The sequence below is a fragment of the Pantherophis guttatus genome, chromosome 2, assembly GCF_059756535.1.
Source record: "Pantherophis guttatus breed Tessera chromosome 2, ASM5975653v1, whole genome shotgun sequence".
NCBI classification, from domain to species: Eukaryota; Metazoa; Chordata; class Lepidosauria; order Squamata; family Colubridae; genus Pantherophis; species Pantherophis guttatus.
The window spans coordinates 39,071,018-39,089,971 of record NC_142064.1 but is presented as its reverse complement, the minus strand read 5'-3'; the positions used below and the strand labels follow the sequence as shown (position 1 = coordinate 39,089,971).

The window sequence follows — 18,954 nt, the reverse complement described above, 5'->3', positions numbered from 1 at the left end:
TCATGAGATAAAACACTTTATTATTTAGCATATCATGACAAAGGGAAATGAACATATACACATAATCCATGTAATTATATACAAAATTTATATGGGTGTGGCAGTGGCCTCATAACTGTTAAGACACTGGATGTTTCGGCAAGGACAATCGATGCCCCTTCTTTTTTGTTCCCCTCTGGGTTGTTTCTTCCGTTTGTCTTGCTTAGCAATCGAAATCTTGGGCTCAGTTGTGATCGTAAGTTGAGGACTGACTACCTGTAATATAAAATGTTGCATTTCATTGGACATTTAATATAGAATAATGGTTTAAATATAGTTTCCTATTGAGATGAATTTAAAAATAATTATACTCTCTATAAGGAATGGTAGAGGAATTATAAAATATGTGGTGTATGTCTATCTGTGTGCCAATTTTGTGGACTCTTTAAGTGTGGACTTCCACATGACTCTTATTGTCAAGATACTTTTTTTCAGTGCAACATTAAGACTGGATAATATGTCTGATGTGGTCATGGTTTAAATCATTTTTTTAAAACAAAGATAGTTTATATTTTATACATATACAAATATTGTTGTATCTTATTTAGTCTGTCCTTGCTTGCTTGCTTGCTTACTTGCTTGCTCCCCCACCACCACTAATTTTATGTTCTGAGTTGAGAGTGTTTGTATTAAAGCAATGAAATAATTAAAATGAGATTTTTGTCAACAATTTGATAGCAAATTGCATTAAGGGCTTTCCAGATTCAGTCAGACATGAATATTCAATTATTGAATAATCACAACAGTTTTTTTTAATCAGACAGTATGGAATAAATTATGAACAATGACCCAGCATCTTTATGAATTCAGGGAGTTTCAGATCCAGATACTCAGATACACAAGACTGGTCAGCATTTTTCTGCCCAGTTAGCCCTTGATTTTCTAGCTGATTCTTAGTGGAAGAAGAGAAATATAAAATCATTCACTTGTGAGCAGACCAATACAGAATAATGTTTGTTTAACTGATTGTTGCTGATCTTGAATCGTTTGACTCACTTCTTCAACCACTTGTACTATCTGTATGATCTTTATGTTTATCCAATAGGTAAATCCAAAGCTATATTTTGTTTGTGAATATCTAGCCTAGGAATAAATAATTAGTCTTATTTGAGTTAATTAAAAAAATTATGTCCAAATAGGCTGTTGCAATAAACAAGTCAACAACAAGCCCTTTTTAAAGCTGGATTACTACCATGGATATAGTTTGGGAACAGAATGCAAAGTTTTGCTGAAGCAAGTGCCAAGTTAAATATCAAGGTAACTTTGCTGAAGCATCTGCATACTATTCTGCTGGAATAGTACCAACCTATGTTGACAATTCTTGACTAACTGGGTTATTGTATGAATTAATATAAAATTAATATAAGACAATTTCTTGATTTCTTATGAAGCAGCTACTACATGGTTGTGCTGGCTCATGAAGGGGAAAACATGGTGGACTGTATTTTTGAGTTCTTCAGAACTGATAATTAAATAGGATGACACAACTTTAAGAAAAAAGTCCAAGTGTTAGGCCACATATTTAAGACATTAGATCTGCACTCCTAAAAGTCAGTCCTAAAAGAGAGATTACCGATGCACCATTTGGTATTACTGATATTAGATTGGATCCAGACATCAGCAACCAAAGAAAAAACAAACAAACAAACAAACAAAACATTGGTCCTCACTCAAATGGTTATTATTTATTTATTAAATTTATATTGGGTCCATCTCACTATCCACCAAGATTATCTGAGCAGTAATAATATTTCTATTATTTAATTTATATGTTTCTAATATCTCAAAAAGAGGCAATAGCAAACCACTTATGAAAAATATTGCGAAGAAAACTGCAGGGATTTGTGCATGCAGTTTCCAAGAATCAGACATGGTTCAATGGAAGAAAAAAAATCTAATATCTCAAATCTGGTATTTCCAATTCACTACCATTAGGAATGTGATTATTGCCAGAACTCATTTGAGCCAAGTTAAATAATTTCATTTTATTTTTGTCCCTCTGATGAGAAACACTGACCAGATTCAGTCTGCGCAAGTTTCTGAACTAGCTCCACATCTAACAGATCTGTAGAATGTTGGTTTTGAGCAATTATATTCCTGTAAATGTAAATATGCTTGCAACTTTGTCATTTTTTGGATCAAAGTAAATGATATTTTTGCACAGTATCCCAAGTACTTTTATTGGGATGTCTTCTGAAGTCTTTTTATGTTGATTTGTAAATGACACGTACTGAAAATTTGTCTTTATTTTGTCATTTTGTATAGAAATAAAACTTAATGTAATTCCAGTCTAGGTGCTATATGTTAATTTGACTATGAATTAAGATGACCAAATCTCAAAAGCCATTACTGTAGAATACTTTTTGTAAATTATCCCAATCACTATATTACCAGTTACACTATATTACTATAAGCCGAGGTAGCGCAGTGGTTAGGGTGCAGTACTGCAGCTACTTCAGCTGACTGCTAGTTCAGCACATCAGCAGATCAAATATCACCGGTTCAAGGTTGACTCAGCCTTCCATCCTTCCGAGGTGGGTAAAATGAGGACCCAGATTGTTAGGGGGCAATATGCTATTTAGTATACTGTCTTTGGTGTAAGCCGCCCAGAGTCCTCGGAGAGTGGGCGTCATAGAAATATGACTAATAAAAAATAATAATACCTCCCTTGCATTATAATGCTGTATTTTGCCTAAAAGCAAACAGTAACGTAAAAACAGCCATTCAGCTATTCTCTATAAACAATGCAGCTCATCAAGTTAATAAAAGTCCATCAATCCATAACAGGAATATAAGCTTGCTTTTATAGTATTATGAGAGAACAGCAATGTGGAATGCATTGTTAAAATAGAAAAGTAGTAGAAGAAGAAGGATATTTAATGATTATATTAACATGTTCTAACTGTAAAACTTAGATATTTTAAGACTCAAAGGCTCCATAGTTTAAACAAGGGATAAAGCCTATGATGAGAAATTATACATCAAGTTAGTATTTGGAAAAAATATTACCAGGAAATGCTAAGCTATAGGCTATTGAAAACTGAAAAACATCCTAGAAGGTAAGAGGAAAATGAAGTGTTGCCAAAAAAACCTAACAAACATGTCTTTAGGAAGTCAAAATGAATTTGACTTGAAGAAAAAAAATTGACTTTAGACTTCTGCCTTAAAATATTTAGGAACTTGTACTATAAGTTGGTCAGCTTTTAAGACTAAATATAATAAATATTTTTTAAAATCACAAATCACACTATGATTTAACTCTGAAAAAAAAACCCATTATGTTTGCACAGTTCAGTGATTTGATTTTCTAAGTTTCTTATAACCTAGCACATAAACTGGTTTTGCTGAACTTGAGGCAAAAATAGGGCTGGCTTGTTTGTGGTTTAAAATATTAATGGCTAATTTGTGTATTAAGTCCATCCAAGCAGAATGTCTTAGATTGCTACAACAACATTTCAAAAATATGGAATATTAAAACCTCAAGCTTAATGAGGAGTAAAATCCAAATAAGCATAATACATTCCAACTGTTGTTCCATTCCCTTTTCCTTTCTCTCTAGCTGTCTACTGGGAGTTGTACTGAAATTAGTTAGCAAATAACAAAATTGAATATATGGATGTCAGACATCAAAGAAGTGCAATGAGGGATGATGCATGTTCCTTCCTTTACACTCTATATTTTTTTAATTGAAATACATTAATTTATATTCTCTTCAGTGAAAATCGTAACTCACATTAAAAGGAATAAAAACAATGAAACCCCAAATTATTTTAGCAAGGGTAGTTTCAACTTTCATCTTCACTTGCTTGTAATGCTGGATGCCCTTAATATCTAATGACTAAAACATGAAGGCCAATTTTGCAAGCATTAATAAAATTATTTGCAGTGTACACCGGTATAAACAGAAGTTTACTCTTTTGTTTTCTTGTTCTCCTTTAAGCATTACTTTGCCTCAACCTATTGTTTCATAATGATAACAATGAATTTTACAATAGCAAACCTAAACCTAGGAAATATTTGGCAAGAAACACAGTAAACTAGGTAAAGGTAAGATCTTTACTCTTCAAAAATCTACTCCTTTGGCAAATTAGATGGAGTAGACAGAGATTGTTTGTTTATATAAATGTATATTTTAAATTTGCTCTTAATTCTTTTTTCAATCTATTTTCTCTCAATCTAGATATCTATTCAATCTATCTATTTCAATCTTTTTTCAATCTATTCATGGGTTTATATTGTTTTATTAAGTTGTAAACTGTCCAGAGTCATTTAAGTGAAATAGATGGTGGTGTAGAAATTTAATAGGTAGGTAGCTGCATAGATAGATAGATAGATAGATAGATAGATAGATAGATAGATAGATAGATAGATAGATAGACAGACAGACAGACAGACAGACAGACAGACAGACAGACAGACAGACAGACTCTGTGAATATATATCTGTGGGTGTCTATGTGTGTGTTTCATTTAAATGTAAACAAAAACACACATGCAAATACTTATTCATATACATAAAAGAAGAATCTAAATGAACTTTTTTCTTTGGTTTAATTTTATACTTACCAGCAGGTTGAGGTTTTTTTTTTTTCATTGCGCCGTTAGGGCGCATTGTTAGAGCCCTAATAATGTTTCCATTGTTAGGGCTTTCTGGCAAACTTTGTCATGGGATTATATGGTCCTCCCAGGATATATGGTTATTCCAGGAAACATTGAAAATGTAGTAATTTGCAAAAATCCCGTACGGCTATAATAATGCTAAGCATTTAAAAGATCAGACCTTTAAGAGGGCCACTGGCTAGCTTGTATATTTTTTTAAAAAAATAAGTGAGTTCCCCACAAATTTCTATGACTTTTTTTTCAAGCAGCATTCTTTTAAATCTCTATTGATAGCTATGGCTTTATATAGTTAAATATTCAAGCACAACAACTACAATACATTTGACATAATATGAGAATATTCCTATCTTAATGCGTCCTCTCTTTAAAAGTTTCTATGAAGCTCCCTCCACGAGGAAAAGTCGACCATGCTTGCTCATTCATTTCTACTGTACTGCATATATTGGCAAAACTTGATATGCATATTGAGATGAGTTGATAGAATATTTCATACGCTGACATTGTCATGTTTTCCTTAATTTTGCACATTTTAGTGCTGGAAAGCATAACTATAGGACAATGCCATATTAGCAATGGCAAGTAATAGATGCAGTTAATTTAAAAACAGCAACCAAAAATCCCTATCATATAGCAGTGGGGTCTGTCAGATTGAAGAATTAATTAAATGCTCTGTGTGCTAGTAGCCTAGCAACCAGGTGGCATTATGAAAGTTACTGGTAGGATTCTTTGTATTTTGCTTTCTTTCTGAAAAAGCTCTTATCCTAATACTCCAGGCTTCTAGGAGACTTTTGTTTAACTTTTGCACCATAAAAAGTTTATCATATTCTTGACTCAATGCACTAAGGAGGTCTATGTTAGTGTACAGATGAGGGGAATAGTGAGAGACTGTCTCCGGAAATTGTGAGTGCTCCAATACTGGAGAATTTTAAGAAGAAATTCAACCATTTGAAAAATGGGCAACCATTTTTCTGAATTAATATTGGTTTTTCTCCCTGAATAGGGGGTTGGACTAGGTCTCTTCAACTCTGTTATTCCGTTATGTCCCCCCTCCCAGTTATGAAATCATATTCTGGCTACTTGGCAACAGGCTCCCCTTTCCTGCTATTTGCAGAGTTCTGAATTCACATGGTTGTGATTTTTGATTTTTTTTGCTAATTTACTTCCAGTTTCAAGCAAAAAATACTCATTTGATATAATGGATTTGCTTAACAACCGCTGCAAAAAAAGTCACAAAAATAGTAACACAGTGATCCACCTAATGACTGTAATGACTTAATAATATAATTCCGGGCACACAATTACAGTCATAAACTACATGGAGCATTCTGGAACATAAGGTTCACTTCACTGCACTTGCATATTTGTTTGCTTGTTGACTTTCTGGGTTGCTTAATTACCAAACAACTCTAAGCAGCTTCCCAAACTAAAAGCACAATAAAATACAAGGGGGAAAAACCACCAACATTCAGCATACAGTGAAACACAACCAGCATATGGTGAGAAATCACAAAATACTCAACGTATCTGTATTTCATTAACACTAAAAGGGGAAATCACCCATATGTATGCTGCTTTCATTTGAAATCCGATCTCAGATTAGGTATGCAATTAGTATTAGGCTCTCTGTGTGAGCTTCCAGTGCATTTTTAAAAAAATAACCCTCACTAAAATATTCTAAAAACTGAATATAGTGCAAATCTGGCATAAAATGAGAACACGCTTTTCAGAAATAAGAAATCTGATGTTCATGCACCTTCATATCCACCAAGATTACTTTGCTGCTGCCTAACACAGATCTATTGTATAAATGAGCAATATGAATTCAGTAGCATCCTCTAATGCCCAAGTTTCCTAATTTAATTTTAATGAAATTTTCCATATGGGTTTTCACAAGCAGTATCTTCTTTGACAGATTAATTATTAACACTGCTAGGAACATAAGTGCCCAGCATCCTATAACTATATTGGTAATAACTGGTTTCCCAACATCTTTCCTCCCTCTAAAGGAGTACCAAATTGATCCTTAAAGACTGCCCTCTAGCCACCTTTATTCTCCAAAGGATGCTATGAACAACATGAATCCTGTCCAGAGCACATTAAAATACAACAAAAAAGCAGATGCTTTCAAGTATGGAAAGATAGGTCATTGTTTCTCTGCTTGAACCAATACATAGCTTGCTCAGATGCTTAATTGGCAAAATAGGATACACAACAAGCAAGAAGCAAAGCTACCCACGTCAGTTTTCAAAATGACCTATTTCCCTAACACCTGGCAAAGTGAATATGAATTTATTCTCCTTCCCACTCATTTGGGAAAGTGTTGGCTTCATCTCAAGCTGTCTTGAAGCTGAAATTGTTACAATAGAATTGTTTCTTTGTAAATAGAATCAGTAAAATTCTTTGTACTGATGCTTGGATAGCTGTGATTTGTTTCGGCTCCTTCAGCTGAAATTTTTTATCAAAGCTTTCTGCAGAGCCAGCCAATTGTGATTGTTTGATTGATTTATTATGGCCATCACATCAATATTAACTGAAGATTCAGAATGGAGATCTGTCCCATATCCACTCTGAATCAAGTTCATCTACACTGTTGCTGATTGTCCTTCTCCATCATAATGAACGCAGCATCCAGGAATGAGTTGTCTCGTCTATCGGCCAATGCATCTCAGAAACTCCTAGTAGGAAATCATTTTCAGGAGAATGACTTATAACCTTGATATTTCTGGATTGCTAACTAGGTTCATACCTAATTAATGTTTTAAATTCAGCCAAGACAAGTTTTGGTGTATTCGGGTCTTTTCCCATGTAAGATTGAGTGTATCTTGGCGACGTTTCGACAAGGTCCCACTCATTATCTTCAGGCGGGTGCTTTCAGCTTCGTATCTGTGTGAGCAAAGCATGATCGGAGCTGCCGTCTCTCTTTAAATACTGGTGGGGAGGTGTGGGGTGTTGGCTTTGTTGCTGTGAGCAGGTTGGTTGCCTGTGTTATTACAACTTGATTGGTTGATGTAGTTGATGTTTGCAGATTAGTCGGCTGTTTTGTAACATCCTCTGTGGGTGGGGTCCTTGATGTGTGCCCATTAGTCTTTTGTGTTTGAATGCGACCACATGTTTGTTGGACCCGTGCCTCACCTGGTTAGTGCTGGCTTCCCAGGAGGTGACGTGAGGCTGGCTCCAGGGGATTATAAATGCTTCATTGGGTGAGGGTGTCTTTCCCACCGCCTTGAAAGAGGCGGTGGTGAGACCTCTCCTCAAGAAGCCTTCCCTGGACCCAGCAGTATTGGCTAACTATTGTCCAGTCTCCAACTTTCGCTTTGTGTGAAGGTTGTTGAGAGTGTGGTTGAGCGACAGCTTCCCCAGTACCTGGATGAAATGACGTATCTAGATCCATTCCAGTCGGGCTTCAGGCCTGGGTACAGCATGGAAACGGCATTGGTTGCATTGGTGGATGATCTCTGGAGGGCTCGGGACAGGGGGTGCTCCTCGGTCCTGGTCCTGTTAGATCTCTCAGCGGCTTTTGATACCATCGACCATGGTATCATGCTGCACCAGTTGGAAGAGTTGGGGGTGGGAGGCACCGTACTAAGATGGTTCTCCTCCTTTCTCTCCGACCGGTGCGCAGTCTGTGTTGACAGGGGGGCAGAGGTCAACCCCGAGGCCCCTCATATGTGGGGTGCCACAAGGGTCGGTCCTTTTGTTCAACATTTATGTAAAGCTGCTGGGCGAGATCATCCTTGGTTTTGGGGTGAAGTACCACCAGTACGCTGATGACACCCAGCTGTATATCTCCACCCTGGACCACCCCAACGATGCCCTCATTTGATGTTCCGGTGTCTGGAGGCCATGTGGATCTGGATGGGGAGGAACAGGCTCAGGCTCAACCCATCCAAGACCGAGTGGCTGTGGTTTCCAACGTCCCGATATAGTCAGCTGGTGGTCTTCCGAGTGCGCTTCAAGATTTTGGTTATCACCTTTAGAGCACTCCATGGCTTAGGACTTGGTTATTTATGGGACCGCCTGCTACTGCCAATAGCCTCCCACCGACCAGTACGCTCCCATAGAGAAGGGCTCCTCCGGGTGCTGTTGGCCAAACAATGTTGACTGGCGGCCCCCAGGGGGAGAGCCTTCTCTGTGGGGGCACCTACTATCTGGAACGAGCTCCCCCCAGAGATACGGAGGATCCCGGATCTGCGTACCTTCCGTCGCGCACTGAAGACTTTCCTATTTCATCAAGCTGGCCTGACCTAAGTCTCTCCCCTTTTTAAATGGAAATTTAAAATTTGGTTTTAAATTATTGGGGTTTTAAATTTGTTCAGCCAAATTATTTAATTTGTTTTATTCTATTTTAAATTTTGTATTTATATGTTTTTATTCTATGGCTGTTCACCGCCCTGAGTCCTTCGGAAGTAGGGCGGTATACAAATTCAATAAAATAAATAAATAAATAAATAAAATGACCTGGGTAATGGGCTGTGTGTTAATGTCCTGAGTTCTAGTGTTGTGACATCCTGAGTTTTTTTGATGTAATGTCCTGAGCAGATGGCTGTGGTGCCAGAGCCAGGGCTTTAGTTTGGCTCCAAGTTTGAGGTCTTGCCATGTGTTCATGGTGTGTGTCAGTTTGCTTTGTGTGGGGATCGGAGGGGGGTGCAGCAGCTGGTGATGCCGCCGTAGTCTGGCTTCTGGATGGTGGTTGTAGTTCGTCTATGGGATGGGTTTGGGTTTGAATCTGGTGAAGATGATTTGTTGTGGTGTCATATGTTATCTTGGGTCCAGTGTTAATCTTTGTGGCAGGGACTCTTCTGTCGACTAGGACTTTCCAGATGTCCGGTAGGTGGGAGGTATCGTCATGTCTGGAAACTAGCCCTAGTCAACAGAAGAGTCCCAGCCACGAAGATTAACACCAGACCCAAGATAACACATGACACCACCACAAATCATCCTCACCAGATATATATATTTGTTTTCTTTTCGTAGGCCTTTATGTGTATTTCTCTTTAGCTAGGTTCTTCCTACATAAACCAAGATTTTTATGCAGCCCTAGTTCAGTGAAATCACAATCCACTAGTTTCTAGGCTTTTTTCAGGCATCCAGCAAGCACCCTGCTGCCCATTGGGAGACCACAATCACTTAAGTATGAGCCAACAGTGTGCTGCAGCTACCAAAAAAGCCCAACACAGTTCTAGGCTGCATTAACTGAAGGATAGAATCAGGATTACGTGAAGTGTTAATACCACTTTATAATGCCTGAGAGGAGGTTGGACTAGAAGACCTCCAAGGTCCCTTCCAACTCTGTTTGTCTGTTATCATTTGATAAACCAATTGTTTGCTGTTAGAACTAGAATATATTTCCTAATTGGGGTGACATATTTTCCTGCATCAATATTTAACTACCTGCATAGTTGAAATCATAGATATGTAGTCTGAGATAAAAGCAGTTTAGTGTCTGAATTTGAGAAAAAATGTGGGAAAAGCAAAGAGTTTGAATGTTTCTGGACCTGGTGCAAGTTGTGTTGGAAGCTAAGGAGATACATCATGTTATATTGAGATCCATATTGTTGCTTTGAAAATCCATTTCTTCTGTATTTGAAGTTGTTTTTACTAGGGTCTGCTTATATATAGGCAGTTCAAATTTTCAGAGAAGCCATGTATTTCTAATGCACTTTCATCAAAGGAAACCAAATTCCTTATATCTCTGTATTTCATACAGTCAGACAAATGAGGGACCAATGAGTAAGATACTTGTTTCTGTTCTAAATAAGAAGAAATTTTTAGATTGACAAAGATTAATAGCATATGATAGATGCATATATGAAAAGAGAGATTTAGTTGACACACTGCATGAGCTGATTCCATTATTATTAGAAAATTATGAAATACAGTGTACAGGTATGACAGAAAGAGAACTATTAGTCAGATGGCTCTCTGACACTCAAGTGCTTAATCAAACCCCAGTGAAATCAAATGGATTATATTCAAATAGGTATTTTTTTTAGATCATACTCTGCTTGACAGCTCTGCAGTTTGAAATGCTAAAATCCGTTGAGAAATGCTGAAGTTATATGTCATATTCTAGACAAATATATTACATTTTGTAACAAATCAATTTGTCATTATGTAGTCCAGCAGATGAAAGGTTACAAAATTTGACTTTTAGCTTACAATACCTTCCATTCTTTATATTTAAAAATCATATTTTTGGATAAATTTTTTAAAAAATCCAATGTCCATAAAACGATAAACTTAGAAGGTGGGAATTTTGCAAATTGCTATTCAATATATATGGAGAACACCAGACGGGGAAGGCTACAATAGGCCTATTTCCTAAATATACATATGTCTTCTGAATACTTATGAACATACATTAATAGTATTGTTTACTGTGCAATTGAGCAACTGTTTCTTTAATTTACAGGCGATGCATGTGACTCTAATCCTTGTGAAAATGGAGGCATCTGTGTGTCTGGTTTGGATGGTTTCTATACTTGCGAATGTCCTGATGGCATCACAGATTCCAATTGTTCTAATGTTATGGAGGTTGGTAAGTGCAAATAAACAAAACAGAAAAAAAGTTAATATGGATTGTTATTTTCTAAAATATTAAAGTACAAAGTTTCCTAATCCTTCTTGCAATAATTAATCCATGATCTTCACTCCAAATGGTTTAATTTTAATCTTTGTTTACTGACTTCATATTTTCCTACACTGTCTTACTGGTTTGATCACAGTGTGCATCATTTTAACAAATCTGATAACAATTTGAAATAATCAAGATATGGGTCTTATTCAGTAGTGGGTTTCAATTTTGTTTGCTACTGGTTTGCCCATGGGTGCGCGTGTGTGCACACACAATGCTTCTGCATATGCATAGAGACGTCCGGGCAGGTGGGCAGAGCCTCCTGTTGCTGCTGCTACTGGTTTGCCCGATCTGGGGTGAACTGGTAGCAACCCACCACTGGTCTTATTAATATGACCTGAATAGGTAGCACAGACATAAAGTATGGTGACGCCTTCATCACCAGACTACAAAAAAGATTCATGCAGATTTTACAAGGAAGCCTAAAATACTGTTTTGAGAATGCTACCAATGACCTTCTAGGTGGAAGTTAGTTTTATTGGCTTCACCTGGATGGCATAATGTGCAGTGGGGCCTTTAGTGTATTTCAAAAAAACCATACATGTTACTCAGATTACAAATAATCTGGAGCCTGCAGGCAGTACCACATTTAAAAATATATATTTTAACCTTTTTTCATATCTATGTCCAGTGGATGGAAATAAGCTTTCATGGGCCAAGAAAGTGAATATTGTATGGTTGGGAGACAAGTGAAGCATTGCAACTAGCCACAGAGAAATAGAAGCCGAAAGAATTACTGCTTCAAAGTTAAATTACACTTGACCAAAGAACTTCCTGGATGCTTGTTTTATTGCAGTGAATTTTAGATCCATTTTTCCAGTTAATAAGGGGGGAAATGAGAAAGCCTTGCTATCTGCCAGTTCTATAAAATCAGCCTGGGACTCCTGAATCAACCTTTCCATCTCATGAATCGTTTGCAGTAAATAAGGTTTCAACAATCTAAAAGAAACAGTGACAACTTTTCCATTATGTTGTTAGTAGCAAGTGTTGCACATTGTGAATGTTATGTATTCACATAACATATGTGACTATACATGAATATACATGTATGTATATTCATTGTGAATATACAGACATCGTTATGTCTGTATATTCTTCTCCCCCTCTCTCTCTCTCTCTCTCTCTCTCTCTCTCTCTCTCTCTCTCTCTCTCTCTCTCTCTCTCTCTCTCTTGTATATGTTTATCTTAGTTCGTGTGGGCGGCCCAACATTTTTGCATACAGTTAGACTTGTACCTATGTAAACTTAGAAGAGCAACAAAGATGATTAGGGGACTGGAGGCTGAAACATATGAAGAACAGTTGCGGGAACAGGGTATGTCTAGTTTAATGAAAAGAAGGACCAGGGGTGACATGATAGCAGTGTTCCAATATCTCAGGGGCTGCCACAAAGAAGAGGGAGTCAAGCTATTCTCCAAAGCACCTGAGGGCAGGATGAGAAGCAATGGGTGGAAACTAATCAAGGAGCTAAGCAATCTAGAATCAAGGAGAAATTTTCTGACAGTTAGAACAATTAATCAGTGGAACAACTTGCCTCCAGAAGTTGTGAATGCTCTGACACTGGAAGTTTTTAAGAAGAGATTAGACAACCATTTGACTGAAGTGATGTAGGATTTCCTGCCTAAGCAGGGGGTTGGACTAGAAGGCCTCCAAGGTCCCTTCCAACTCCATTATTCTATTCTATTCTATTCTATTCTATTCTATTCTATTCTATTCTATTCTATTCTATTCTATTCTAATAAAAAAGATCAGTGGAGTTTACACTGAAGGTTTTCTGTCAGCAAAACTCTTTTCTATTAATGTTCTTGTTATCTGGCTATGAAGGGTTTTCAGAAGAGGCTCAACAGTCAACTCTCAAGGCTGATATAATTGGTTTTCTGATTGAAATTTCTGTCAAAATTACCATGACTTACACCTACCAGTCATTTTAAATGCTGTTTGCTTCCTATGTAGCAAATTGTTATATTTATTTTATGCTGGGTAATGACAATTAAGATTTGGTTTATTTAGATTTGGTGTTTTTACGCATAACAGAAGGTTGAACCAGAGGGTCTCTCTATTTTTTTTCCTATGCCAAATTTGACGGTTCTGTGATTCTATTTCAGCAAATCTAATTTTTTTAAAAAAAAATCATGGTTTTTATGCCACATTATTGGGGTTAGGGTTTCTCCCTATTTTACACTATTGGAAAAAGAAGTATATGAAGCTGTGATGTCCAAAATATGTTCCAGATTTGTCCTGGATTATCTATCTAAATTTATGTTTCTAGTCTATGGACACCCCTTATTCATTTGATACTCATTTTGTAGGCACATATTTACATAAACCCTTTTCGAAAGCAAATTTCAAATGTCTTTCATTTCAGGCTTCTCCCTCAAGTGCAGTTGGGTTTTGAACATTACATTTTTGTTTGTTTTTTTAATTACAAATTCTACCATAAATTCTTAACAGTTTAGAATTTGCTGTCTTCTGGTATCAATTTGAGGAAGAGTGCGATTTGGTCATATTTCTCTGAAGATTCAGATCAAAGGCATTTTTTTCTCCATGACCATACTACCCTTTCCAAAATATGGAAAAAAGACCAATTTGTGTGTTTCTGTGCTGAATCAGATTCTGTAATTTCAATATAAGCACAAGAACAATGAAGTCAATATCAATCAGTGAACACTATCTCCATAGGCATGAGCACATAAACAAATAAAAGCACTTGCCACATAATTCTAGACCTGAGAATCAGGTAATTATCAATATTTGTTAAAATGGGATTCTGATTACAAAGCTATCAACAGTTAACAAAACTAGGGCAGATGTGCTTTTTTGGAAGAGGGGAAATAGTCTGATTAGGCATTGCTCATGTTTCTATTTTATTTTGGATTTTTTTTTATTTTATTTTTTTGTCATCTACTTAACATAAGCGCTCTAACTAGATAAACATTTGGCTGAACAAGATTGGTTTTGCAGATTTAAAAAAAGCAGATATCATCAGGCCCATTTGATTCATTCAAAAATGGCCAAATAGAATGCAATTTAACATGAGAGCCCAAATGCTTTCAAAACAAAGCATTTAATTTTAGCTCCTATTTTTGCTGGCACAAAAAAAGAAATAAGTATCAGCAGCTGCAGTGACTCATTGACACATTGGTTTAGATCATAACAACTGAAAAGTATGGGATCTGTCTTGCTTTAACCAGTGACATCTTTTAGTCTAATATAAATTAATAATATGAATAAATATAAATGAATTTTGGAAAATGATTGTGGATAATTTCCAGATAAATTTGTTGCCAAACATTCAATTAATGCATATATTCAGACCTGAATATGCATACACACCACTTATTTCAGTCAGCAATAATATAGAGCTTGATATTTATTAGACATCACACACATTGTTTAAAAAGTTAGCTGGCAAAATAGAACAAGAGTTGGATGAAAGCAGAAAAAGAAATATATGAACCGGTAAAAGTGTATAGTATCTTAAATATCAAGTCACCGTGATTTCCAGAGTCACTAAAAAAAAAAATGCTGTTGAGTAATTAGTATGGACAGCCCCCCAAAACAATGACTGTTTTTGCCTTCTCTGTGTTGAGGGTAAAACTGCCCTCTGCAAAGTGGTGCAACGGACCAGACAGCAAATAGATACGTTGCTTAGCAAAACACACAGATACTCACAGACTCTGAACGTTGTAAGAAAATAAACAGTCTTTACTTGTAGTAAAAAAAAACAAACTTGGCTTCTCAAAACAAAGATAACACTTCTTCAAATAATCACGGTTCAACACAAAAACATAGTTTGCTTACAATTCCAGTTCTCTTCAGTAACACAGACACTTTCATTTTTTGAACTCTTTCATTTTTTTGACACTTTCATTTTTTGAACTCCTTTCAGCAGTTCAACCTTTTCATAGCAGGAGCAGAAGTGAATGAACTTCCTGCCTTCTTTTATGTCTGCTTAGCACAGCCAATTAGTCATCTTGTAGCAGTTAAAGTTACAGAACATAGTTTTCTATATATTATCTACCCAACCATAGGATATGCATCCAACATTCTCCCCTTTGGGTAGACTAATATATTTACAATCTTAAACCATACTGTTCACATGTATCTATATGTTTCCTACTTCCCTGTGCTTTTGTGAAATGATCAGCCACATTGTCTTCTGATGCACAATATACAAGTTCTATCATCTTGTTCATTATACATTCTCTTACATTGAGATACCAAAGATCTGTATGTTTTGTTCTAGTCTTTACAGCTATATTTGTCGCCATTTTTATCGCTGCATGATTATCTTCGTATACTATTATAGGATCTTGTATATCTATTCCTAAATCTAGCATCAGCTGCTTAATACTAATCAAATCTGTACATAACAAAGATAAACAAGAAAACTCTGCTTCCATTGTAGACATACTTAAATGCTTCTGTCTTATAGAATGCCACCATATCAAAGATTTTCCCAGAAATATAGCGATCCCTGAGGTTGATTTTCTTGTATTCACATCTGTTGTGAAACTAGCATCTGCATAAGCGGTTACATGTAATTCTTCTGATGGTTGTAGTTATAATGCATGATGCATGATACATTTCAGATATCTAAGAATACATTTTGCTCCTTGCCAGTGTCTTTCTGTAGGTTCCGTGTTGAATCTAGCTAATTGGTTCACACTATAAGAAATATCAGGTCTAGACCAATTGCTAATGTATGATAAACTGCCAATCAACGATTGATATATCCCTTTATCAAACAACGGACTTTGCACATCAGTGTTGCAATAATCTTGAACCATAGGTGTCTTTGATGGTTTACACAATTCCATTCTGAACTGTTTTAATAGATTATTAATTTTATCAGTTTGGGATAATTTAAATTCTCCCCTAGTTTTTTCGACACTTACACCTAGGTATTGTTGTATCTCCCCTAGATTTTCAATCCTGACATGAGCTTTTAATTCATCAACAATCCTGTTGGCCTCTTGCTCATTCTTTGTAATCAGAGCTATATCATCAGTAAAAAGAAATAATAATGATACTATACCATCCCTTTCCATTTTAAATAAACATGGATCTGCTAATCCTGCTTTAAATCCAATATTCTTCAATGTTTTTACAATGCACTGGTTCCATTCATAACCTGACTGTTTTAACCCATACAGACTTTTCTTTAATAACCAACAGACAGCCTTCCCATTTTCCTCAAATCCTGAAGGTTTCTTTAAATAAATTTCATGCTGTAATGGTGCATGCAGATATGCGGTCTCTACATCTAAATGGTTAACTATATATTTATTTCTAGCTGCCCATACCAACACTGCTCTTAATGTAATGGCTTTTAAGCTTGGAGCGAATTCTTCATCATAATCATTAGGAGACTGATTAAATCCTTGAGCTACTAGCCTAGCTTTATATATTGGTATCGCATCTATCCCAGTCTTTAATTTATATATCCACTTACTACCGAGTATAGTTTTCCCTTTTGGAATTGTTACAGACTCATACACTTTCAAATTCTGCAAAGATTGTAGTTCTTTAGTCATTTCACCTCTCCACACTTTCTGGTCTTCAGGTGGAAACGTGGTCAACTCATTAAATGTAGTAGGGACTTTATTTACTTGATAGACTGTAGTTGCCTGATACCTATCAGGTGGTCTTGTTACTCTACTCAACCTTCTTGGGAGTTCAGGACTTACAGATTGCATCTCCACCTTTACCTCTTCCTGTACTACGTCTTTCTCCACCTCTTCGCTCTGGATCTCTGGCATTTCATTGGTAGCTTCAGTCTGAATTTCAATGATAACCTCATTTTCAGTACCTAATTTATTCCACCCTACATGGTCCATAAACCTTGCATTTGCACTGTTAACTACCGTTGCTGTTCCTTTTACCCAAAATCTGTAGGACCTGTGGTTTGAATTATAACCAACAAATATTAATTGTTGTGCCCTACTCTGGCCCTTATGCCTTAACTACGCTGGAATATGTACCCATGCAGGTGATCCAAATGTGTGTATGTAGCTCAAATCCGGCTTCCTTCCATGCCATACGGTATATGGAATTTTGTTAGTGGTTGTATTTATGGTGTTGTTTAAGAGTGTATTTGCACACATAATTGCTTCTCCCCATAAATTAGCCGGTAAACCTGCATCAGCTAACATTGATCTCATCATTGCTTATAGGGTTTGTCCTCTCCTTTCAACATATGAGTTAAGTTGTGGTCTATATGGAGCTGAACATTTGTGCTTTATACCAGCATTATCTAACATTGATTTAAACCTTGTGTTTACAAACTCAGTACCATTGTCAGTTACAATGGTAACTATTTTTTGATTCATTTTTCTCTCCACAAACTTAATCCATTGAACAAAATACTGAAAAGTATCTACCTTAGTCTTCAATAGGTAGCAAAAACCATACCTGGAATAATGGTCAACTATACTTAGCAAGCACCCCCTAAACTAGCCTTCATTGGCCATATTAAATCAGCAAATACCACTTCCAGTGGTCTCTTTGTTTTAAACCCGTCAAACCTATTAGCAGGGATTGTTCTACTTTTCTGCTGACTGCAAATATTGCAATTTAAATACTAGTTACATGGTTTCGGCTTCAAACCATCAACTAATTTTACAGTTTTCTGTAACATCTTAAAACTGATATGCCCCATACGTCTGTGAAGCAAGTGAACACATTCATCATGTGATTTGACATTTGAGTATACAACATGGTTACTAGATAATACATATAAACCATCTTTCAGTTTTCCAATAATCTTGGTTTCACCTTTTTCAATTAAACAATCATTAGTTCTAAACGTTACTGTATATCCTAGCTTAACCAATACTCTAACCGAAATCAAATTAAAGTTTAGATTTGGAACATATAACATATGCATTTTTTCTATTACATATGGACATATTGAAGTTCCCTCACCACATGCCTTTAGCTTCCACCCATTTGCTAAAGAAACCTTATTATTACTAGGCAACATTTTCACAAAATAGTTTTGTGTTCTGACAATGCATAGCAACGCCCCACTATCAATTACCCACGAATCGTGGTTAACCGGTTTCTTATCAGACATAGCTACATTACATTGTTTTTTATCTTTAACCATGGTTTTTGTTTCAGCCTTCTGCAAAACCTGGCTATATGACCCTTCTTGCCACAACTAAAACAATGTTTTACAGCATATACATGGTTATTTGCCTTTACATTTACATTAATCGACTCAGGTTCTTCCCTTAGTTGTTTTCTTTCTTCTCTCCTCTGGCCTCTTCTAATCGCGAGGTTACATTGGCCAAAGTTAGTTCCTGCTGTGTGAGAACTTCAAATGATGTTACTACATTGTCGTAGCTCTCATCTAGCGATGATAACCGTATATAAACCTGTTGCTGCTCGGAAAAAACCACCTCCTTCTGATGTAGCTCTCTAAAAATGCTTTTTATGCAATTCAGGTGTGTTAACATGTCACCACCCTTAAGGAGTTGTGTGCGAAACAACCTTCGTGTAATGTTAATTTGCGCCCCCACAGTATCACGAACATAAAGACGTTTCAAATTTCCCCAGTATCTTGCAGCAGACTGTTCACTCTCGATGTGAACAAGCTGGGTATCGTCTAGAGACAAACCAATAATACACAGTGCACTCTCATTCTTCCTCTGGAACTT

At 36.4% G+C, this 18,954-nt stretch overlaps 1 protein-coding gene across 1 annotated transcript in view; it reads left to right on the top strand.

The window, feature by feature from the left end:
• Nucleotides 1–18,954, top strand: part of EDIL3 (EGF like and discoidin domains 3) — a 230,013-nt gene that overhangs the window by 63,478 nt on the left and 147,581 nt on the right. The window contains exon 2 of the mRNA XM_060690628.2: nucleotides 11,071–11,196. Coding sequence (XP_060546611.1) covers nucleotides 11,071–11,196 — 126 coding nt within the window. The remainder of the gene's footprint in view (nucleotides 1–11,070; nucleotides 11,197–18,954) is intronic.